Here is a 23,799-nt window from a genome sequence, read left to right on the forward strand (position 1 = left end):
TCTTTTTGCGGATACAGACTAACACGGCTGCTACACTGAGACCCCCCCCCCTAATCTTTTCTGACCAATTTAGGTTAAAACTTCCCCAAGGTACAAACTTTGCCTTTTCCGTGAACCCTATGCTGCCACCACCAAGCGTCTTACACAAAGATCAGTGAAAGAGCCCACTTGGAGACGTCTTTCCCCAAAATATCCCCCCAAGCCCTACACCCACTTTCCTGGGGAAGGCTTGATAAGAATCCTCACCAAGTGGTACAGGTGAACACAGACCCAAACCCTTGGATCTTAAGAACAATGAAAAAATCAATCAGGTTCTTAAAAAGAAGAATTTTAATTAAAGAAAAAGTAAAAGAATCACCTCTGTAAAATCAGGATGGTAAATACCTTACAGGGTAATCAGATTCAAAACACAGAGAATCCCTCTAGGCAAAACCTTGTTACAAAAAGACACAAAAACAGGAATCTACATTCCCTCCAGCACAGCTTATTTTACCAGCCATTAAACAAAAGGAAATTAATGCGTTTCTAGCTAGATTACTTACTAACTTTACAGGAGTTGTAAGGCTGCATTCCTGATCTGTTCCTTGCAAAAGCATCACACAGACAGACCCTTTGTCCCCCCCACCCTCCAGATTTGAAAATATCTTGTCTCCTCATTGGTCATTTTGGTCAGGTGCCAGCAAGGTTACCTTAGCTTCTTAACTCTTTATAGGTGAAAGGGTTTTGCCTCTGGCCAGGAGGGATTTTATAGCACTGTATACAGAAAGGTGGTTACCCTTCCCTTTATAGTTATGACAGGAGTGCTCATTTACGAATTTACATATCATGGCCCCCGAAGTTCCATTAAACTTCTCCACCAGGCCATTTGTTTGATGGTGGTAAGGGGTGGCAACCAAGTGGTTCACCCCATGAGCTTTCCAAAGGCTTTTCATGGTCCCTGCCAGGAAATTAGTTCCCAAATCCATAAGGATGTCAGAGGGCCAGCCTACCCTGGCAAAAATGTCTGCTAGTGCCTGGCACACACTTTTAGCCCTGGTGTTGCTTAGAGCTACTGCTTCCGGCCATTGGGTGGCAAAATCCATGAAAGTCAGTATGTACTGCTTTCCTCTGGGTGTCTTTTTCGGAAAAGGACCCAGAATATCCACAGCTACTCACTGCAATGGAACGTCAATGATGGGGAGTGGCTGGAGAGGGGCGTTGACCTGGTCTTGGGGTTTTCCCACTCTTTGGCACACTTCACAAGACCGGACATAAAGAGAAACATCCTTGCCCATTCCCTCCCAGTGGAATGACCTCCCCAACCGGTCTTTGGTCCTGTTCATCCCAGCATGGCCACTAGGATGATCGTGGGCTAAACTCAAGAGCTTGACCAGGTACTTAGTTGGAACTACCAACTGCCTCTGAGGATGCCAGTCTTCCTGATGTCCACCAGAAAGAGTTTCCTTGTATAAAAGTCCTCTTTCTACAACAAATCTGGATCAATTAGAAGAGCTAAGAGGCAGTGGGTTGCTCCGTGCTGCCGTCCAAGCTCTCTGGAGGCTTTCATCTGCTTCCTGTTCGGTCTGGAACTGTTCCCTTGATGCTGGAGACATCAGTTCCTCATTGGATTGTGGACCTAGGCTTGGTCCCTTTGGAAGCGATGTAGGGGATGGGGCTGTTTCCGCTGACTGTGAACCGCTCTCCGCCGGTGCGCTATGTTGGGATTCAGGCTCCGACTGAGCCTCTCGTGTAGGGATATGGGCTGCTGCCGGTTCAGGTTCGGTGGGGCCCTCTGGTGTTGAGGTTGGATTCAGTGCTGGGAATGGGTCTGGTTCTTCCGCCGGTTCCGGTTCTGGCTCTGTCTGGGTCTCTGTGACTGGATCCACTACTGCTGTTGCTGACGTTGGCCCGGGGTCCAGGTCCATTACCTCTGGAGGGTCCTGATAGAAGTTTCCGGAACACAGCTAGGCGTCACGGCTTGCTTAGCCTGGCTGCGGGTGACCATTCCCACCCTCTTGGCTAGCTTTGCATGATTGGCGAAGTCTTCCCCCAACAGCATGGGGATGGGATAATCATCATAGACTGCAAAAGTCCATGTTCCTGACCAGCCCTGGTACTGGACAGGCAACTTGGCTGTAGGCAAGCCAAAAGAGTTTGACTTGAAGGGTTGAATCATCACTTGGGCCTCTGGGTTGATGAATGTGGGGTCCACTAAGGAAGCATGGATAGCTGACACCTGCGCTCCAGTGTCCCTCCGCGCAGTGACCTTCTTCCCGCCCACACTCAGTTTCCCTCCGCTCTGAGGGTATCTGGGAGGTATCTGGGCCTGAGGACCTCTGGTGTGATTCCGGTGCAATGAACTGTAATTTGTTGGGGTTCTTGGGGCAGTTGGCCTTTACATGCCCCGGCTCATTACATTTAAAACATCGTCCAGCTGACGGGTCACTGGGGCGAGGGGGGTTGCTGGAGAATGGTGAGGTGGGACGATAAGGTGTCTGGAGTGTTCCTTGGTGTGTAGTTGGGGCCTTAGGCTGCCCCAGTAGTAGGGTGTGGTCTGAGGGTGTCGCTTCTGGTATCCGCTCCAACTGCGACCAGGGTTGTTTCTCTTTCCTCCCTCCACCCGTTTTGTTCCGGTTTGCTCCGCCTCTCTGACAGTCCGGGACTGCTCGTATTGATCACCATAAGAAGCAAGACTTTCTGCTGAGTCCATTTTCTTATCCCATAAACACTGTTTTATATCCTCCTTGGACATATTCAGAAATTGCTTCTGAGTCATCAATCACACATTCCTTCAAAGCTAGTTACACCCCTTCCTTTAACCCATGTATCTAACAGATCCTTCGTCTGGTTTATATAAGCCACATTACTTAGTTCAGGTCCTCTCTTAAGGGCTCTAGATTTTACTCTGTACGTTTCAATTGTAACTTGAAATTGCTTTAAAACCAAATCCTTGAATTTATTATAGTCAGAAGCCTCATCAATAAGCATCTTATTCCAGAGTTTTAAAAGTTAATTTTGCAACCAATGCGGTCATCTTGTGAGCTTCAGGAATCTGATGGAGTGTGCACAGTCTCTCAAAGGTGAGAAAATATTCAGCAATCTCACTGGATTCCTCATACTGTGGACATAGTCACTCCCATTTGTGGATTGTTGGGGAAGGATAGTTAGTGTTATTCAGTATATTCTGCTGAGCCTTTGCCTTCTCCATCTCCAGTGGATGCTTCCTCTCTTTCCTTCTCCTCCATCTCTTTCCTTTTCCTCCATAGCTCTCCTGTGGTAACCTCCTGGGCTTTTTCTGCCTCTTTTGCTGCCTCCATAGCTCTCTGGTGGGAAGCCTCCTGGGCTTCCTTATCAAGTCGTTTTAATTCGACCAGTCTCTGGTGTTCCTTTTCTTTCTCTTTTGCTTTCAGTTTGGTTAACTCCAGTTTGTGTTGTGCCTTGCTTTCTGTCATCGTGGCCTCTCTGTTTTTAACTAACTTTACACCCGAGAGTTAGAAAGAAAAACAAAACAAAAAACTGGCTTGTCAAATTTTGCTGTGCTGTAACGTGATACCTTTCCCCCTCCCACCGCCGATAGCTGTTCTCAGCCTAAAGAAAAATTATTTTGTTATGCCTGCTGCTCTCTCCCCCAGGAAGAAACACAAAATCTACAGCTGCAATCACCTTTTAGAAAACCTTTTAAAATCCTGCTGTGCTTCTGGTTCAAAATGATCCCACCGCTCTGCCACCATGTCAAGGTTCCTTCCCCACTCTGAACTCTAGGATACTAATGTGGGGACCTGCATGAAAGACCCCCTGAGCTTATTCTGACCAGCTTAGGTTAAAACTTCCCCAAGGTACAAACTTTGCCTTGTCCGTGAACTCTATGCTGCCACCACCAAGCGTCTTACACAAAGATCAGTGAAAGAGCCCACTTGGAGAGGTCTTCCCCCAAAATATCCCCCCAAGCCCTACACCCACTTTCCTGGGGAAGGCTTGATGAGAATCCTCACCAAGTGGTACAGGTGAACACAGACCCAAACCCTTGGATCTAAAGAACAATGAAAAAATCAATCAGGTTCTTAAAAGAAGAATTTTAATTAAAGAAAAGGTAAAAGAATCACCTCTGTAAAATCAGGATGGTAAATACCTTACAGGATAATCAGATTCAAAATATAGAGAATCCCTCTAGGCAAAACTTTAAGTTACAAAAAGACACAAAAACAGGAATCTACATTCCCTCCAGCACAGCTTATTTTACCAGCCATTAAACAAAAGGCAATTAATGCATTTCTAGCTAGATTACTTACTAACTTTACAGGAGTTGTAAGGCTGCATTCCTGATCTGTTCCTTGCAAAAGCATCACACAGACAGACCCTTTGTTCCACCCCACCCTCCAGATTTGAAAATATCTTGTCCCCTCATTGGTCATTTTGGTCAGGTGCCAGCGAGGTTATCTTAGCTTCTTAACCCTTTAGAGGTGAAAGGGGTTTGCCTCTGGCCAGGAGGGATTTTATAGCACTGTATACAGAAAGGAAACACTGGAAAGCGTTACCTAGGGAGGTGATAGAATCTCCTTCCTTAGAAGTTTTTAAGGTCAGGCTTGACAAAGCCCTGACTGGGATGATTTAATTGGGGATTGGTCCTGCTTTGAGCAGGGGGTTGGACTAGATGACCTCCTGAGGTCCCTTCCAACGCTGTTATTCTATGATTCTATGATTCCCTTTATAGTTATGACAAATGCTTTTGTAGTTCAGGCTAAAGGATGGAAAATCCCCCCTTACAGCCTCAGCAATGACAATTTTCACCAGGGCGGCGGCATCCCAACAGCTCTGAGGTGACATCTGCTGCTCAGAAGCATGGGTCATAAACATGCAAGAGGGGCTGGTTTAGGGCCTCATTCCTGGCCCATTAAGCAATGGCTGGTGCTGACAGAGGTGGACGTTACAGGTCTGATCAGAGATCTGCAGCAAGAGGGGAAAAATATATATCTAACTAATGAAATAAAGGGGGAGATGACAGTAATGAAGATAAATTAGGAGCTAGGAAATGTAGAAAACTGATAAGGGAAGCAAAGGACACCAGGAGACCTCTATGGCTAGCAGAGATGTCAATAATAATGCAGCAATGGCAGAAGTGTTCAATATTTCTGTTCCGTACTTAAGGAAAAAACATGACGTAGCCATAGCATATGATGAAACATTTTCCATTCTAACTATAACTTCAGAGACATTTTTAAAATCAGCAGGTCCATATAACTGGAAACCAAGAGTTTTAAAAGAGCTGGCTGAGAAACTCACGGGACCATTAATGGTGATTGTCAACAACTCTTGAATACTGGGGAAGTTCCAGAATTGTGGAGGAAAGCTAATGTTGTACCAATGTTTGAAAAGGGTAAATGGGATGACCTGGGTAAGTAAAGCCCCCTAGACCAACGTTAAATGTACTAAAAACCATCTAAGTGCTCGGTCTCAGACCATAGCTGAGAACAGGAAACCAGCCTGGAGCAAGGGGGCAGGGACTAGTGCGGTCCTGCTGATGGAGTTGTTTCTTGGCCAGGGGCTGTTTCACTTTTTCATCAGTGAGCTGGAAGAAAACATACAAAGATCATGGATGACCCAAGTGCTGGGGGCTGGTAAATAAAGTGGACAGGCCCTGACACAGAGCAACCTGAATCAGCAGGGAAGCTGGGTGCAAGCCAGCGAGATGCATTTATCCCAGCTAGGGACCCAGCACATGGGCCATGCTCCCAGGCTGGGGGCTCTCCTGGGACATGGCGACCCTGGAGAAGATGTGGGGGCTGTGGTGATATGAGCTCCCCGTGCAATGCCGCCTTGGGCTGCACAAACCGGGGGCTCTCCTGTAGCAGCAGGGAGGTTATTTTACCTCGGTGCTGGCGCAGAGGCTGCTGGGTCCTGGCTCCGGTTCTGGTACCTGCAGCTCCACGAGGCCGGGGATCTGTTGGAGAGGCTCCGAGAAGAGTTGCGGAGGAACTGAAGGGTCAGAAAAAGGGCCCTGGAGGGGGCCGTTCCGGCTGCTCCATTGGTTGCAGGGGAGGCGACTTGATGGCTGTCTGCAGGTACCTGCCTGGGAAGCAAATATTGATAAAGGGCCAAGTGACTCCGTGACACCAGGTCTCCCATGGGAACTGATGTGGGACGAATTCAGCCAGGAAACGTGGCCCACGTTTCGACAGAGACGGTGGCTAACCCCAGGAGCGAGTTCCCAATACCGTGGAGGGTTCCTCATCCCTGACCGGCTGGCCGTTTTCCTGAGAGTCTGGCTCGCGTCCGACCAGGAGCTTGTTGGGGCAGGTCCCCGGCCTGCGCCGCACGGCTCACGCTGGGGGGTCACGCTGCTCCCTGCTGGCATTAGGAGCTATGGAATGGGATGGGGCAGCAGCCAGGGGTCCTGAGGGGCTGGGCTTACAGCCTCTCCCCGTTAGGCCCCAGGCTGTGTGTTACAGCAGCCCAGGAGATCAGGGTCCTAGCCTGCCTCACCCAGCCCCACTTTGGGGGGCGCTGAGATGCGAGGGGGGCACCAAGCCGATCTGGGGCATAACTCTGGGACTCTCCCCCTCTTCTGCCTGCCTCTCAGCTGAACTCTGTCCCAAGTTTCCATCAACCTGGCAGAGACAAACCTCAGGGCCGCTTCCTGAAAACCCCAATGTGCAGCTCCCTGGGGATGGGGTGGGGCGGACAGCACCAGCGCCTGGCAATCCCTGAATGCACACAACAAACACCATCCGGCAACGGCCCGTGGGACATTTCTCAGGGCCAGGAGCTCTCGGCTGCCCCACTTTGCATGCAGAGGCACCCAGAACATTTTGGGCTAGGTTCACAAGGTGCCTGAGATGCACAAGTCCAGAATTTAGGCCACTCTGGGGTGAACAACCATCCCCCCCACAGCCCTGTAGTGTAACCATTTACATGAAATGCATTCCTGGTCAGACGTTGTGACAACCCACATTCAGGGCTCAACTCCCTGTCCTCCATTCAAGTCACTAACATTCCCCTAGCGCAACCGAACGCGAAGCAGCTCATGTTTCCTGCTCACCTTTTCTCAGACATCTCCCCGCTGCCCTGGCCGGAGTCCCAGCTCAGCACCGGGAACCAAATTCGAGTGAAGGGTTGAACCAGCTTTCCACAGCGTTTGCCTCCTGCAAAGACAACGTTTTCTTCGGCTCCATCTATTTGGCTCATTCAGTTCAGTGACGGGCTTAGCCAAAGAGAACCCATGGACGGAAAGCTGTAAAAAAAGCAGGAAAACTGGCTTCCCTCTTCCGATCTGTGAATAAAACGAGGTGTGAAAAGATGAAGTCTACTACTTCTAAAATCACCAAGGGCCTGGTGACCAGATGCAGCCGGCTCTATTCACTAACCAACCATTCTGCCTGTGTTGAAGAAATTGGTTAGTTTTAAGGGAAACAGCCTTTAAACTGAGAAACTTTGTTCTTTATCTACCCAGCTGGTTGAGGATAGTTTTAGCGAACAACCACCACATTTAAATGCTGTTTCTGTGCATTTCTCACTGAGCTCAATTTCCAGCCACACGGAGCTGGATACAATCCCAAGGAGGAATCATTGGGTAGGAAACAAGAAAAGCATTGCTCAGCATTTTCTAACACCAGAAAAAGCACTGGGAGAAACCCATCGAACTGTATCATTGCCCAGAGCCAGCGTTTTGTCCAGCTGGCACAATGGCGTACCAAACTCAGGGTAAGGGCTGCGGGGGGGATACCAGCCCGATGAAACGTTCGTTCAGAAAGTGACCAAGCAGGACCTGGGAGACACCAGAGGAAAATCAATGATTTAAATTAAGGTTTCCTGGTTGCCCATGAACATTGGCAATTTTACAGATTCCTAGAGCCCAAGGACAGACAGGACCAGTGTGATCGTCTTGTCAGCCGGAGAACACCCCCACAATTCCCAGAGAAACCTCCAGTCTAGATTTCTGCCCTGCCGGTGACGGCTCCCCGGCTAATCACTTGCACCATTAACAATCTGCCCCATAGTTCCCATCCCACCTATTGCACTCGCCCAACCAAGATGGGGTCCGGTCTGGCCTGTAATATGGCCAATATTGTGCAGTAGTGGAGGCCAGTATTACAGGGTGATGGCAGCCAGAACCCAGGCTCCATTACGGGAGGCCCCATTACCACATGCTCATTATTAGCAGGGTTACGGTAGCTGAACTCGGTGTGTGTGTGTGTGGGGCGGGGTTCCCATTGAGCTGGGCACTGCACAGACCCACAGGGACAGACCCCCCACACACATCCAGAGCAGCTCCTAGTCCAGGGGTTGGCAAACTTTTTGGCCTGAGGGCCACATCTGGGTATGGAAATTGTATGGTCAGCCATGAATGCTCAGGAAATTGGGTTGGGGGTGAGGGCGCCAGTTGGGGGTGTGAGCTTTGGGGTGGGGCCAGAAATGAGGAGTTCAGGGTGCAGGAGGGGGCTCTGGGCTGGGGCAGGGGGGGGGAGGAAGAGGGCTCCGGCTGGAGGTGCATCCTCTGGGGTGGGGCTGGGGTTAAGGGATTTGGGGTGTAGCACAGTGCTCCAGGCTGGGACCAAGGGGTTTGGAGGGCAGGAGGGGGATCAGAGCTGGGGCAGGGGGTTGGGTCATGGGGGGGCGGCTCTGGTTGGGGGTGCAGGCTCTGGGGTGGGGCCAGAAATGAGGAGTTCAGGGTGCAGGAGGGGGCTCTGGGCTGGGAGTTGGGGTGCAGAAGGGGGGCAGGGGTTCAGGCTGTGGGCGGCACTTACTTCAAGCAGCTCCTGGAAGGAGCAGCTCTCCGGCTCCTATGCAGAGGCGCAGCCAGGCAGCTCTGTGCGCTGCCCCGTCCGCAGGCGCCACCCCTGCAGCTCCCATTTTCCACAGTTCCCGGTCAGTGAGAGATGCGGGGGTGGCACTTGGGGCTGGTGGCAGCTCACGGAGCACCCTGGCTGCCCCTAAACCTAGGAGGCAGATAGGGGACATGCTGCGGCTTCCGGGAGCCCCGGCACGTGCGTGCGGAGCGGCCTCCGACCCCGTTACCTGGCTGGAGCACAGGAGCAGGGCAAGCCCCAGACCCTGCTCCCCAGCAGGAGCTCGAGGGACGGATTAAACCAGCTGGAGGGCCGGATGTGGCCTGCGGGCCGAAGTTTGCCCACCCCTGACCTAATCTGTCCAGGCTTGGGCGGGGGTGGACGACTGAGGGACAGAGAGGGGTTCGGGGCACCGCTGGGAGAGAACCCAGGAGTCCTGGCTCTCAGCACCCCCTGCTCTAACCCACCAGACCCCACTCCCTTCCCAAAGCCGGGGGAAAACACAGGAGTCCGGGCTCCAGCCGGGCGTGGGGCTGGGACACAATCTCTGCACCCGGCCGCACTGGCGGCCCTCAGACACCAGGTGGCAACAGCGTCCCTCTCACAGCGCAGCCAGGCCCGACACCCCCGCCCAGCCAGGCTCACCCCAAGGCTGAGCCAGGCGGGGAAGGGGACAGGGCGGGGCCCGGACTCCTGGGTTCCCTGATCCTTCCAGGGTATTTTCCCTTGATGAGAATGTTGCAAAAACACCTTAAAAGGGTGGGGGGAAATGTACTTGGTGCTTCCAGAACGAGCGAGCCCCCCCCCGGGCACGCCCAGGGCACGCTCGGCCCCCCCGGGCACGCTCGTGCCACCTTTGCACAAGCACCCTGCCTTTCCACATCACCCCCAGCACACTCAGGGCATGCTCTCCCTGCCTTTGCACCCTCACACTCTTTGGGCACAGTCAGTGCACGCTCACCCTGCCGTGACACACCCACCGTGTCTTGTACCTGCACTCACAGGTGCACCATCACCACCCCGCTGGTCACACCCCTGTGCGCTTGCACGCTTGCCCCTCCCTTGCCCAGGCTCACGGCTGGCCCGAGCCCTTGGCACGCGCCCGGCCTGGCTCTGGGGCCGCATCTGGTTCCTATCAGCAGCTCCAGGGTTTTACATTTCAGCTGTTTTCATGGCAGGCGGGATGGTGAATCGCAGTGCCAGCCCCCCCGCCAGGGCCCACAACTCCCGCCCGGCCGCAAACATCCCCCCACAGCCCCAGGCCAGCCCCTCTCCTTGCAACTGGGCCTGGGACCCCAGTCCAACCCCCCCACCCCCGCCAGGGCCCATGATTCCCTCTCAGCCGCAAACACCCCCCCACAGCCCCAGGGCCCAAGGCCAGCCCCCCTCCTCCCAAGCGGGCCTGGGACACCAGGCCAGCCCTCCCCCACACACACACCAGGCCCCAGACACCAGCCCAGCGCCCCAACCACTGCCCCCCCCCCCCAGTGAGTCACAGGCCATGAATGAGCAAAATGTTTTTTATAGCAAAAGACCGAAACTGCCGGTAAGAGACCAGCTGGGGGGGGGGGGCAGGGCTGGGGGGACAGGCAGAGATGGGGACTGTCCCCTGATTGGCACCCCATTTCCCCCCTAAAACTACCCCCAGTGCCTGGCTCCCCCCACATCCCATCCATCCCTAAGTTCCCCCCCATTTGCCTCCCTACATTGATTGATCCCCCCAAGAGCCTCCCTATCTCCAGAGTGATAAGACACCCCCCCCCACAATTTACAGACCCTTCTTTGCCTGGCTCCCCGAATACCTCCCAGCATCTCCCCACTAAGCCCAGAGCCCCCTATCCCCATCCTCTCCCCCCTGCCCCACCGCTGGCTGCCCCATCCCTTCCCCCTGCAGTGACCAGAGTCCCCCCATCCCCCCAGCTCCATCCTCTCTCTTCTTCTCCCCAGTGCCCAGAGTCCCCCATTCCCCCCCAGCTCTGTCCTTTCCCCCCACCACACTGCCAGCTGCCCCATCCCTTCCCCCCCTCCATGGCCAGAGGCCCCCATTCCTCCCCAGCTCTGTCCTCTCCTCCCAGACCCACCGCTGGCTGCCCCGTCCCTTCCCCCTCCCCGTGCCCATGGGGCGTTGCCATGGCGTCCATCCTCTGTCTCCTTGCTCCGTCACCATGGAAACGCGCCTGGGTGCAGTGGTGGCAGCATGTGCTGATCCCCCCCTTCCCCACCCTGAAATGGGGGGGCCTTCAGGGAGGGGGAGGAACAAGGGGGAGAGTGGATCAGTGCGGGTGGGGGGCGGGAGCTCCTTAGGTGGGACCCCTGGGCTCGGATCTCCCCAGAAGGGGGCACCAGGTGGGCTAGCAGGGGGCTGCGGGTCAGGAGTGAGGGGCACTGACAGAGCTGGGGGGGGCAGTGCTGGGCTAGCAGGGGCTGCGGGTCGGGAGTGAGGGGCACCGCCAGGGCTGGAGGGGGGGCAGGGCTAGGCTGGCAGGGGCTGCGGGTTGGGAGTGAGGGGCACCAACAGAGCTGGGGGGAGCCCAGGGCCAGGCTGGCATGGGCTGCGGGTCGGGAGTGAGGGGCACCGGCAGGGCTGCGGGGGGGGCAGGGCTGGGCTGGCAGGTCGGGAGTGAGGGGCACCGCCAGGGCTGGGGGGAGCCCAGGGCTGGGCTAGCAGGGGCTGTGGGTCAGGAGTGAGGGGCACCCGCAGACTCATTCACTGACTCCCAGCCCACCCCATCTAAGCCACTCCCCTCACGGAGCTGGGGACAGAACCAGGAGTCCTGCCAGGCCCTGACCCACCTCCTCCACCACTTTTCTGCCCAGGTGTGTCTAGGAGGGGAAACCAGGGTCCCTCTCTCCGCCCATCAGGCTGCCAGTAGTTTCTATGGGGTTGTGCCCCATGGCAGTTGTGATAACATGCCCTGCACATAGTCAGTCTGCATGGGAGTCCCACGCTCAGGGGACAGGCAACGTGATGAGGCCTTGTAAACTCAGGGTGTGTATGAACTCTTTGCACACTCAAGGAGCAGTGTGTCCGGGTGTCTGAATCCCTTACACACCCAGGTGACAGGGTGTGCATGAAAAGGCCTTGCACATGTGTGTATAAGTCCCTTGCACACTTAGGGTGTGAGTCCCTCCCATGTTCAGCAGACACTACATGTGAAAATGCCTCACACCCTCAGTATGCAAGTGAAGGCCCCTTGCACACCTAAAGCACCTGGGGAGTGTGAATGCCTTGCACACCCAGTTAGTGGGGTGTGTGGAAACAACTCGCACACAGTCTGTGCAAGAGATCTCCTCGCACATTAGAGATGCAGGGTGCGAGAGAACAGGTCTTGCACACTCAGGGCACGGGCGACCCCCTTGCACACTCGCCCCCCTGTGGCTCCAGCCAGCGACCGCTGGGCTGCAATGAATGATCGGGCTGATCCATTCCTGCAGCGGGGGGAGGGCTCAGGGGATTGTAGGGGTGGGGGACTCGCCTGGCCGCCCCATCTCCCGAGGGCGGTCCTGCGGGGGAGCAGGTCAGGGCCGGATCAGGGGGTTGCAGGGCGGGGCCCTTCGAGGGGACTCCTCCATCCCCATCTCCTCATCCTGCCCCCCTCGCCCCGCAATGGTGCAGCCCGCGTTTAAAGGGCCCGGCCGGGCGGGGAGGGGGCAGAGCCGGAGCGGGGCGCGCGGCTGCAGCTGCAGGTAGAGCCGGGGCGGAGCCCCCCAGGACCGGTGCACGGGGGGGGCGGGGAGGGGGCTCGGTGCACGGGGGAGCCCCCCAGGACCGGTGCACGGGGGGGGCGGGGAGGGGGCTCGGTGCACGGGGGAGCCCCCCAGAACCGGTGCACGGGGGGGGGCGGGGAGGGGGCTCGGTGCACGGGGGAGCCCCCCAGGACCGGTGCACGGGGGGGGGCGGGGAGGGGGCTCGGTGCACGGGGGAGCCCCCCAGGACCGGTGCACGGGGGGGGGGCGGGGAGGGGGCTCGGTGCACGGGGGAGCCCCCCAGGACCGGTGCACGGGGGGGGGCGGGGAGGGGGCTCGGTGCACGGGGGAGCCCCCCAGGACCGGTGCACGGGGGGGGCGGGGAGGGGGCTCGGTGCACGGGGGAGCCCCCCAGGACCGGTGCACGGGGGGGGCGGGGAGGGGGCTCGGTGCACGGGGGAGCCCCCCAGGACCGGTGCACGGGGGGGGCGGGGAGGGGGCTCGGTGCACGGGGGGGGCGGGGAGGGGGCTTGGTGCACGGGGGAGCCCCCCAGGACCGGTGCACGGGGGGGGGCGGGGAGGGGGCTCGGTGCACGGGGGGGGCCCCCAGGACCGGTGCACGGGGGGGGCGGGGAGGGGGCTCGGTGCACGGGGGGGGCCCCCAGGACCGGTGCACGGGGGGGGGCGGGGAGGGAGGATGCTGGTTGTGTGGGGCCCAGTTCATTGGGGGAAGACCTCTCCCCAGATCAGTTCTTTGGAGCAGGGGGCTCAGGGCATGAAAGGGGCTCTGCATTGGGAAGAGGGCCAGGATTTGGGGGTCAGGGACTGGGGTGGGGAGGGGACAGTCCCAGGATTGGAGCATGGGAGGCAGGGGCAGCCCCCACATCAGTCCATGCAGGGAGGATTGGGGGGATGGGAGCAGAGCCCCCATAGTGGGGGGCTCCATCTCAGCCCTGGGGGTGCAGCCCCTCTCCTGCTCTGTTACTTTGGGGGGCCCATACCCAAGCTGTCAGGTGGGGGGCTTCAGGGGGTGTCACTCTGGGGGCATCACTCTGGGGGCAGGGCTGGGGCATCCCCACGGTTGCCTGAGCCCCCCCCCCATTCTCCCAGCAGAGTAAAGTGAGGAGATTCACTGCTGCCTGGCCAACCCCTTGCCCCATAAAACCCCCATTGGTCCTGACCTTAAGCGGGCACTAAGCTGGGTCGGGCGGAGTGGGGGCCTAGAAGCCAGGACTCCTGGGTTCTCTCCCTGCTCTGGGAGGGGAGTGCGGGCTGGTGGGTTAGATCAATGGGGGTTGGGAACCAGGACTCCGGGTTCTTTTCCAGCACAGCAACATCTAGGTGCTGGGTGTGTGAGGGGTGGGGGAGAACAGGTGGGCATTTCCCTGCCAATCCCTGAATGGGGGTGCAGCTAAGGAAGTGGGGAGCACCTGGCTTGTGTCTTTTCTGGCCCTTGTCTGGGGCACTGGGATCCTCTCTCAGCCTCTCTTCCAGAGGGACACACAAGCTGTGGGGCTCAGAGAAAACGGCGGGGGGGGGGGCAAGGGCTGGGCCCTAAGGCTCTGCCAGAGTCAGCTTAACGTCTGCTGGGTGGGTGTAACACGCTGGGGGGCTGAGCTCCTGGAGTAGGAAGATTGAGGGGCTCTGGGGTCAGGGTGGGAAGGGAGGTTGTGGGGCTGGGGAGACCAAGTTGGCAGGGGGCTTTGAGTCTATGGGGCTGGGCTGAGATCAGGCTGGCAGGAGGCTGTAGGGTGGTGCAGTGGGGGGGGCTCTGACCCATGTCTCTGTGGTTATCTCGGGGGGGGGGGGCACTACTTCAAGTGGGTGTGAAAGGTAGGAGTCTGGCACCCCCCAGTCTCACCTCTGCTCCCCCTGGTCTTCTTCAGCCCTCTGCCAGCTCAGGGGGGCTGTAGTGAGGTCTCCAGATCCCCCCAAGCTGCTGGGCTCTTTAGCCCAGGGGGAGGGATATGGGGCAGCAGCCCATTAGGCAGGGGGCTCCACCAGCCCTGGCTCATTGGAAGGCCATGGGCCTGTTTTCAGGGCTCTTAAGCCCTGGGAGTGGGGTGGGGTGTGATTAGGGTGGAGCCAGGGGGAGGGGCTGGGAAGGGCGGGGCCTGGCAGTGGGAGGAGCTGTGGCCTATAGGTGTGGGGGGTGAGCATGGGGGCTCAGTGATGGGGGTTTGTGTGTGTTGTGGGGGCCGGCCCTCGGGGTCCTGGGGTGTGTTATGGGGGGGGGGCTGTGGGGTATGTGTTGCTGGGGAATCCTCCAACCCATCCCCGTCTCAGGGCATTCTCCCTTTGTGTGTCACACGTGCACGGGGGGGGCCCTGCTCTCCAGGTCACGAGCCCCCCCACCCCGGTGCTGCGGGGGAGGGGTGTTTTGACTCCTTGCACAGAGTGCTAACAAGGAGCCGGGCGTGCGTGGGGTGTGTTGAGGGGGTGCTAAGAAAGGCTGGGGGGGGGTGTCTGGCAGGGGGGCGCTCTCCCTGCCCTCAGCACCCAGTGGGAAGGGAGCTGGGGGGGGAGGGGTGGGCTGGGCCCAGAGGTAGACCCGTCTGGAGTGGGTTGGGGGTCTGGAAATGGGGTAGGGGTTAGCACTGGCTTCGGGTGTTGGGGGATCAGCCGTGGGGAAGTGGGGGCTGGGGGTGGGCTCTCTGGCTGGGGGGTTGGTGGGTCAGCCGTGGGGAAGCGGGGGGCTGGGGTGGGCTCTCTGGCTGGGGGGTTGGTGGGTCAGCCGTGGGGAAGCGGGGGCTGGGGTGGGCTCTCTGGCTGGGGGGTTGGTGGGTCAGCCGTGGGAAGCGGGGGGCTGGGGGTGGGCTCTCTGGCTGGGGGGTTGGTGGGTCAGCCGTGGGAAGCAGGGGGCTGGGGGTGGGCTCTCTGGTTGGGGGGTTGGTGGGTCAGCCGTGGGAAGTGGGGGGCTGGGGGTGGGCTCTCTGGCTGGGGGGTTGGTGGGTCAGCCGTGGGAAGTGGGGGGTTGGAGATGGGCTCTCTGGCTGGGGGGTTGGTGGGTCAGCCGTGGGGAAGCGGGGGGCTGGGGTGGACTCTCGGGCAAGGGGGAGGTCCCCCTCTGTCTAACCTCCATCTCTCCCTCTTCCAGGCCTGCTGCCCCCCGAGCCTCACACCATGGCCCCCCCACTGCGGCTGGGGGCCCTGGCTCTGCTGCTGCTGCTGCCCCCTCTGGCTCGGCCGGGGGCCCCCCCTCCGCGGCTCCCTCCCCTCTTGGCTGCCCGGGCCTCCTTCGCGGTGCCGGACGGGGGGCTGACCCACCTAGCGGTGCACCGCGAGACGGGCGAGGTCTTTGCTGGCGCCGTGAACCGGGTCTACAAGCTGGCGGCCAACCTGAGCCAGCTGCGGGTGCACGGGACGGGGCCGGTGCCGGACGACGCCCGGTGCTACCCACCGCCCGCTGTGCGGCTCTGCCAGCACCCGCTGGCCCCGGCCGACAACGTCAACAAGCTGCTGCTGCTGGACTATGCGGGCGGGCGGCTGGTGGCCTGCGGCAGCATCTGGCAGGGCGTCTGCCAGCTGCTGCGCCTGGGCGACCTGGCCAAGCTGGGTGAGCCTCACCAGCGGAAGGAGCACTACCTGTCGGGCGGGCGCGAGGCCGACGCCATGGCCGGGGTCATCCTTGAGCAGCCGGGCCAGCCGAGCCGGCTCTTCGTGGGCACCTCGGTGGAGGGGCGCTCCGAGTACTTCCCCACCCTGTCCAGCCGCCGCCTGGCGCCCGACTCCGCCAGCCCCGACATGTTCAGCCTCATCTACCAGGACGAGTTCGTCTCCTCGCAGGTCAAGGTCCCCTCAGACACCCTGGCGCTGCACCCGGCCTTCGACATCTACTACGTCTCGGCCTTCGTCTCGGGCGCCTTTGTCTACTTCCTCACCCTGCAGCTGGACACGCAGCAGGCAGCGCTGGAGGGGCCGGGCGGGGGGCCCGGTGGCGGGGTGGCCCCCGGGGCCGAGCGCTTCTTCTCCTCCAAGATCGTGCGGCTCTGCGCCCGCGACGCCGAGTTCTACTCCTACGTGGAGTTCCCACTGGGCTGCGCCCATGCCGGGGTGGAGTACCGCCTGGTGCAGGCCGCCCGGCTGGCCAAGGCCGGGCACCGGCTGGCGCGGGCACTGGGGCTGGCCGAGGGGCAGGACGTGCTCTATGCAGCCTTTGCCCAGGGCCAGAAGAACCGGGTGGCGCCGCCCCGCCAGAGCCTGCTCTGCCTCTTCACGCTGGACGAGGTCAACCGGCGCATCCAGGAGCGGATCCAGAGCTGCTACCGCGGCGAGGGGCACCTCTCCCTGCCCTGGCTGCTCAACAAGGAGCTGCCCTGCATCAACACGGTACGCGGGACCCAGGCATCCGGGAGCCTCGCCCAGCCCCCGGCTCTTAGCCACGTGGCCCAGCTCCCCTCCCAGAGAGAGAACCCAGGAGTCCTGGCTCCCAGTCCCCGCTGCTCTACCCCACTAGCCCCCTCTCCCCGCCCAGAGCTGCGGGAGTGGGAGGGAAGGTGGGGGCTGGAGGTGGTGAGAGTACTTTGGGGCAATGGAGAGGGTGGGGACTGGGGGTGTATTGGGGAGCTGGGCGTCTATTGGGGGCTGCACTCAGCTGTGCCTGACCCCCCATCTCTCCCCAGCCCATGCAGATCAATGGGAATTTCTGCGGGCTGGTGCTGAACCAGCCGCTGGGGGGGCTGCAGGTCATCGAGGGGCGCCCCTTGCTGGCCGAGCGCAGCGAGGGGCTGGCCAGCGTCGCCGCCTACACCTACCGGGGCCACTCTGTCGTCTTCCTGGGCACCCGTGCCGGCACCCTCAAGAAGGTGGGACACGCGCCGGGGGGAGGGGCAGGCATTAGAATTGGGGGTGTCCCAATGGGGCTCAGAACCTCCCTAGGTGTTTGTCCCCACAGCTCTGCCGGTGCCCCTCACTCCCGACCCACAGGCCCTGCTAGCCCACCCCAAATCTGATCCCTGGAAGGGTAGGCTATTCCCAGCCCTGCCCCACTGATAGAGCAGAGCTGGGGGGCAGTCCCCATCTCCAGGGCAGAGCTGGAGCCCATTCAACATTAGCAGGGCAGCAAAGGGACATGCCAGGTCCCCTCCTTAGCCTCAGCCACTCTCAGGCTGCTCTGACGGGAAGAGGAGACGACAGAGGAGCTGCGGGTCAGGAGTGAGGGGCACCGGCAGAGCTGGGGGGGGCAGGGTTGGGCTGCCAGGGGGCTGCGGGTCGGGAGTGAGGGGCACCGGCAGGGTTGGGGAGGAGGGTGGATGATCTGCCAGCTCAGCGCTATGGGGCGCGTCCCCTCCTGGCCCCCCCCAACTCCCCACAAACCAACTCGGTTCCTTCCAAACTGGCTCTTAAAAAGCCAACATCAAAGGGTGGCGGTTTGGGGTGGAAAATATGTCTGTGCGAAAGTTAACCCTAGAGCGGCTGCACCGCAGAGAGGGGACAGTGCCCAGGGCCCCCGCCCGCCCCCAGCTCTGCAAGTGCCCCTCACTCCTGACCCACAGCCCCTGCTCGCCCAGCCTTGGGCTCCCCCAGCTCCTCCATCCTCTCTCCCTGCCAGCTGCCATCCCTGGGGGGTCCCAGGGGGCTCAGTGTCTGGAGTGTCAGGCTGGCTGCCCCAGCCCTGACCTGGGAATTAGGTTATGTGGGGCGGGGACTCGCCTGTCTAGCTCTGAACCCCCTGGAGGGGGCCACGACCCCTCAGCTTTTAAATGGGGCTAATTCAGTTAGCTAGTGGGGAGGGGAGGAGCTGGTGGGCTGAGGGGGGAGGGGCTGAGGGGGGCTGGGTGCGTGGAGGAGAAATGAGGGGTGGGAGGTGACTCCTGTCCCTCGACACTGGTTTCCTTGTCTTAGCTCTCGGCCTCTCGCCCCGGGAGTGACCCTGGGGGGCTGCGGCCCCCAGCTCTGAAAGGGCCCTTTGTCCCTGGGGAGGGGGAGGCTGGGTGCCTGCTGGGGGGCTGCTGTGGGTCAGACCCCCCATCAATGGGCCCTTGTTGGCGGGGATGAAAGGGGTCGATGAGCCTGCCTGGTGTCGGGGGGCTGGACCCCTGGGCTGGAGAGTAACGGGGGAGGGGGCAGCTGGCAGGTCGGGGAGAGACATTGATGCTGGTCTCCCCTCCCCCCCACCTCCTTGTGGGCCCCCCTTGCATGCTGCTGAACATGCGGGGGGGTTGGGGGAGTTGATGGAGGTGGGTAGCTCGGGGTGGCTCAAGTCGGGCTGGGGACTTGGGGGAGCTTGGGGGCTCGCAGGGGGGCTGGGGACATCTCTCTCTCACAGCTCCCCCCCCCAGGTGCGGGTAGATGGCCCCCAGGACGCCCATCTGTACGAGTCGGTGCCAGTGACCCCCGGGCAGCCCCTGCTGCGGGACATGGAGCTCAGCCCCGACCAGAGACACCTTTACCTGCTGAGCCGTGGAGAGGTGGGGGCCGGGGGGCTGGTCGAGGTGGGACTGGGAGGGAGCTGGGGAAGAAGAGGGGGCAGAAGGAAGTGAGCCAGGAGGACCCCAGGGGGCTGAGGTTGGGGGAAGGGGGCAGGATGGGGGTCCCAGGGGACTGAGGTTGGGGGAAGGGAGGCAGAAGGAAGGGGGCCAAGGGGGCTGGGGACTGGTGGAGGAGTGGAGAGGCACAGGTGATGTGGGGGAGTAGCTGGGAGGGGCTGCTATAGGGGAGGGGGTCTGTTCTACCACCCCAGACGCTAACCTCTCCGCCCCAGGTGGTGCGGCTGCCGGTGGAGACGTGTGGCCAGTACTCTACGTGTGACGCCTGCCTGGGCTCCGGGGACCCCCACTGTGGCTGGTGTGTCCTGCACAATCGGTGAGACACCCCTGGAGCTGAGCCGGGGAGAGAACCCAGGAGTCCTGGCTCTCAGCCCACCTCCCCCACTCTAACCACCAGCTCCCACTCCCCTCCCAGTGCTGGGAGAGAACCCAGGAGTCCTGGCTCCCAGCCTAGCCAGGGGTCCCTCCCCGGTGTGTGCTGGGGGGTCTCTGGCCTGTTGGAGGAATGCGGGCCCCCCCTCCCCGCAAGCTCCTGGCCAAGCCCGATCCCCCCTTCCCTTGTGGGAATCCCAGGTACCGAATCCTATTAAATCTCCTGCCCAGAGCAGTGGGGGGAGGGGGGCACAGAGTGGGGGCTGGTGGAAAGATGGGGGTTGGGGAGGTGGGGGGAGGGACACTGAAGGTTGGCTGGGGTGGGGGGCCTGTGACTGGAGCTGGCAGCTCTACCCTGGAGACAAGTAATAAATTAGCCATCACCCCCCAGCTTGGCCAGGCAGTGAAGGGGGGGTGTTAGCCCTCTTCAGTGCCCCGCCCCCACCTCCCATCCCTCTCTGTAGGGGGAGGAGATGGAGAAGCCCCCCCCGTAACTCCCCCCCAACCTCTGCCAGAATCACACCTCCCAGTTAATACAGACACTCGAGCTGACGCCCCCCGAGATGGGGGTGGAGCAGAGATCAGCCCCCACCCCGACTCCCCCCAAGTTCTGTCGGTGCCTCTCACTCCCAACCTGCAGCCCCCTGCTAGCCTGGCCCTACCCCCCCCCCCGTCGGTGCCCCTCACTCCCGACCCGCAGCCCCCACCCGGCGGGTGAGGTGCTCCTGGCACCGGATGTTGCGTCCCCCAAGATCCTGCACTAACGAGCCCCCAGGGTGGAAGCCACTGGCTAGTTAATGAGCTCCCTGGGCTGCCCCTCCCCCAGCGCTGCAAGCTCCCCTGTGACCTGCCCAGTGCAGCAAGGGGGGGAGCAGACCTGGGGGGGTTCCCAGTCTGTGCCTGATTCGCCCCACAACCCTCCTCCCAGGTGCTGCCGGGAGAGCGAGTGTCCCCGGGCGCTGGAGTCGCAGCGGTTCGCGGCCGCGCCGGGCCCCTGCCCCCGGCTGCTCGTGGAGCCCAATAACGTCTCTGTCACCGCGCCCGGTGTCCTGGTGAGTTGGGGGGCCGGGCGCCTGGGGGCCTGGCTTGGGAGATTGGGGGGGCAGAGGTGGACATCCCCCCCATGTCTCTGGGGAGGGAGGGGTTGGGACCCTGTCCCCCATCTCGAACCCCCATCTCTAGGGAGAACCCACTCCCCATCTCTGGGGGGAATCCTGCCCCCCGTCTCTAGGCTCCTGTCTCTGAGGGGGATCCTGCCCCCCAGCTCTAACCCCATCTCTCTGGGGGTCTAGCTGCAGCTGACGGTGCAGAACCTCCCGGACCTGGGGCCAGGCGTGACCTGCTCCTTCGAGGGCCTGGGGCAGAGCGAAGCCGAGGTGCTGCCCGGGGGCCTCATCCGCTGCCAGTCGCCCACCCCCAGGGAGCTGCCCCCCGGTACCGGCCCCCACGGTGAGTTCAAAGGGCAAAGGTCAGGGCCGGGGCGACAGGGGAGGGCAGGGGGCAGAGGACAAAGGTCAGGAACACATTTGGGGATGGGAGGTGGGGGTAGGAGCCGTAGACTGGGGGCGGGGGCTCCCTGCTGGGAGGGGTTCAGTCCTGACCCCCCCCGACGCTGCCCCCCCAAATCTCCCCAGGCGATGCTCGCTCCGTGCGGCTTCAGCTTCGCTCGCTCGAGACCGGGATGGATTTCGCTGGCTCTGACTTCGTCTTCTACAACTGCAGCCTCCTCCCGTCGTGAGTCCCCCCGGCCGGCCGCCGGCCCCCCGCCCGCAGCCCCTCGCACTGGGGTGGGGGGTGGGAGGGAGCCTGGTCTCCCGCTGGGGGTGGGGCAGCTAATAGAATCCCCTCCTCCCTTCCCCCCATGTAAACACAGGGAGCAGGGGCGGGGCATTGTCCCTGGCTGCAGGGGAACAATGGGTCTGGGAAGGGGTGTGGGGGCGCCCGACATCCCGGGCGTGGAGGTCAGTTGGGGGGGGAAGATTCCCCCCCCATTAACCCTTTGCTGCCCTCCCTAGGTGTCTGTCCTGCGTGAGGAGCCTGTTTGCCTGCCGGTGGTGCAAATATCGACACATCTGCACCCACGATTCCCGGGAGTGCGCATTCGCTGAGGGGCGGGTCAGCACCGCCGAGGTGGGTCCCTGTGTGACCAGCCCCCTCCCGCACCCCAGAGCCGGACACATCTCGGAACAGGGCGAGGGGTCCCTGTATAACTGTCCCCCTGCCCCACCCCATAGAGGCCATGTCCTGGCACCAAGCAAGGGGGCCCTGGTAACAGCCCCTGCCCCACCCCAGAGCCAGCTGCATATCCGTGCTTTGAGCTGGCTCCCTGCTGTAGAGGGGGAGGGGTGGCAGATGTCAGACCATGGGGCTGGCTGCCCCTAATGCAGTGTAATTGGCTGTGGCGGGATCGATGGGGCGGGGGGGCCCCGGTTGGATCGATGCACCAGGCGGTGCCCTGTGGTCAGGATAATTGATAGTGCCGGGGTTGCGGTTTGGAGCAGCGGCCGCAGACAACGCCCAGGGCCAGGCAACGGGGCCCTGGGGACTCGGGGGAGGGGAAACTAGATGTCGCTGCCCCCTTCCCACCGCCCCCCCCCCCCCAGTGAGGAGTCTCTGAGCCACTTCACCATAATCAGCGTCTAACAAGGGGGGAGCCCAAGGCTGGGCTAGCAGGGGCTGCCGCACCGGCAAGGCTGTGAGGGGCAGGGCTGGGCTAGCAGGGGCTGTGGGTCGGGAGTGAGGGGCACCACCAGGGCTGGGGCAGGGGTGGGAGGAAGTGGCTCTGGGGACTCCTTTCCTTTATTGCCTACCCCCCCCACCCCCGACAAAAAAGAGCAGCCCCTCCTCCACCAAGTAACAATTAAGCAGCTGCGGTTGCCAGGCAGCTCCCAGAGACCCAGGATCCTGCATCCCCAGCTCCATCTCCTGGCAGGACTCCTGGGTTCTCTCCCTGTCTCTGGGAGGGGAGTGGGGTCCGATGGTTAGAGCAGGGGGGCTGGGGCTGGGAGCCCAGACTCCTGGGTTCTCCCAGCTCTCCCCAGGTGAGGTCCCCCTGATTCTTTCTCCCCAGGGCTGCCCAGAACTGCTCCCGGTGGGCGAGATCCTGATCCCGGTGGGGGTGCTGCAGCCGATCACGCTCCGGGCCAAGAACCTGCCGCAGCCGCAGTCGGGCCAGAAGAACTACGAGTGCGTCTTTGTCGTGCAGGGGCGTCGCCAGCGGGTCCCAGCCGTGCGCTTCAATTCCAGCAGCGTGCAATGTCAGAACACCTCGGTGAGCCCCCCGGCCTGGACCCCCTGCCCCCCGCGAACCCCCCAGCCCATCTCCCTCTGCTCCCCAGCCACATGCAGAGCCAGGACACTGTGATGAGACCCCATGTGCCTCCACCCCTCCCTCTTCTGAGCACCCTTTTTGGGGGGGAGGGAGTGGGGGGGGTATCAGCCTGTGTGTCCCAGCCCCAGCGATGGGGGAGGGGCATTCAGCTGGGTTCGGCCGGACCCCTGCGCCCTGGGAGGGTGGGAGAAAGCTTGGGGCCCCTGCTGGCTGGCTGGGAGGGGGAAGGGAGGGTGGGAGGTCTCTAACCCCATGGGCTCTGTGCCAGACACCCCCTCCCCTCCCCTCCCCCCAGCCATCAACTCCCCGCTGGCTGCAGGCCCACAGCCAGCGAGGTGCTGGGGTCAAGGAACCACTTGTAAATGTCTGAGCTGGGCTGCGGGTCGGGAGTGAGGGGCACGGGCAGAGCTGGGCGGGGGGGGGGGTGTTTGATGTTTCACCCCTGTGGGGGGATGCTCTGTTGCTAGGTGACGTGACAGTTGCCATCTCTGTTGCTAGGAGATGCCTTGATACCTCCTTTTAACCCTTTGTGGTCCTGTTGCCCCCAGGGCTATGTGGGGGGGCTCCCCTGTGGCTCTCCATGCCTCTAATCTCCCTGTCCCCCCCCGTCCCCCCCAGTACTGGTACGAGGGCGATGCAGTTGGGGAGCTGCCTGTGGACTTCTCCGTCGTCTGGGACAGCGACTTCCCCATCGACCGGCCCCCTGGCTTCAAAGGTCCTGGGGGCTGCGCCCTGGGAGGGGCGGGGGGCTGGGTAATGGGAGAGGGCAGAGTGGGGGAGTGTCATGGGGAAGGGGGTGGGGAGGGCAGAGCCCGGGGGTGGGGTGTTGGGGGGCAGGGGTGGGGCACAGGGAGAGGGAGAGAAGGGGATGGGGAGGGCGGGGCAGGGGGCTGCCTGTTTCTGACCCCCCACCTCCCCCCAGCCCTGCTGTACAAGTGCCCGGCCCAGCGCCCCAGCTGCGGGCTCTGTCTCCGCTCCGACCCGCGTTATGAGTGCGGCTGGTGCCTGGCGGAGCGACGCTGCCTCCTGCAACCCCACTGCCCTGCCCCCAAACTCAACTGGGTGCCCCCCGGCCGGCGTGGGGCCCGCTGCAGCCACCCCCGCATCACCCAGGTAACGGCCCCCCCGCAGTGCCCAAGTAATGCCCCTGCCCCACAGC

The 23,799-nt window shown here is 61.3% G+C and overlaps 1 protein-coding gene and 1 long non-coding RNA gene across 7 annotated transcripts in view; one reads left to right on the forward strand and one right to left on the reverse strand.

The window, feature by feature from the left end:
* Positions 1 to 312: 312 nt before the first annotated feature.
* LOC125628368 (uncharacterized) lies at positions 313 to 8,180 on the reverse strand. 2 transcript variants are annotated; one of them, XR_007354216.2, is made up of 3 exons: positions 7,016 to 8,180; positions 5,846 to 6,046; positions 313 to 3,455 (listed from the first exon to the last, which is right to left on the reverse strand). It is a non-coding gene; the product is annotated as an uncharacterized LOC125628368 (long non-coding RNA). The 2 variants fall into 2 exon arrangements; XR_012665838.1 differs by lacking the exon at positions 313 to 3,455 and adding an exon at positions 4,671 to 5,545.
* A 4,141-nt stretch (positions 8,181 to 12,321) lies between these two features.
* Positions 12,322 to 23,799, forward strand: part of LOC125628228 (plexin-A3) — a 29,940-nt gene continuing 18,462 nt past the window's right edge. For 3 of the 5 annotated variants that reach the window (XM_075122399.1, XM_075122401.1, XM_075122400.1), the window contains exons 1-12: positions 12,322 to 12,449; positions 15,547 to 16,778; positions 17,072 to 17,254; positions 18,731 to 18,859; positions 19,153 to 19,253; positions 20,238 to 20,361; positions 20,602 to 20,758; positions 20,944 to 21,043; positions 21,325 to 21,439; positions 22,380 to 22,580; positions 23,259 to 23,355; positions 23,563 to 23,753. In XM_075122399.1, coding sequence (XP_074978500.1) covers positions 15,573 to 16,778; positions 17,072 to 17,254; positions 18,731 to 18,859; positions 19,153 to 19,253; positions 20,238 to 20,361; positions 20,602 to 20,758; positions 20,944 to 21,043; positions 21,325 to 21,439; positions 22,380 to 22,580; positions 23,259 to 23,355; positions 23,563 to 23,753 — 2,604 coding nt within the window. In that variant the 5' untranslated portion in view covers positions 12,322 to 12,449; positions 15,547 to 15,572. The remainder of the gene's footprint in view (positions 12,450 to 15,546; positions 16,779 to 17,071; positions 17,255 to 18,730; positions 18,860 to 19,152; positions 19,254 to 20,237; positions 20,362 to 20,601; positions 20,759 to 20,943; positions 21,044 to 21,324; positions 21,440 to 22,379; positions 22,581 to 23,258; positions 23,356 to 23,562; positions 23,754 to 23,799) is intronic. The other 2 variants (XM_075122398.1, XM_075122402.1) reach the window with 2 other exon arrangements.

The sequence above is a fragment of the Caretta caretta genome, chromosome 23 (genome assembly GCF_965140235.1).
Source record: "Caretta caretta isolate rCarCar2 chromosome 23, rCarCar1.hap1, whole genome shotgun sequence".
Taxonomy (NCBI): domain Eukaryota; kingdom Metazoa; phylum Chordata; order Testudines; family Cheloniidae; genus Caretta; species Caretta caretta.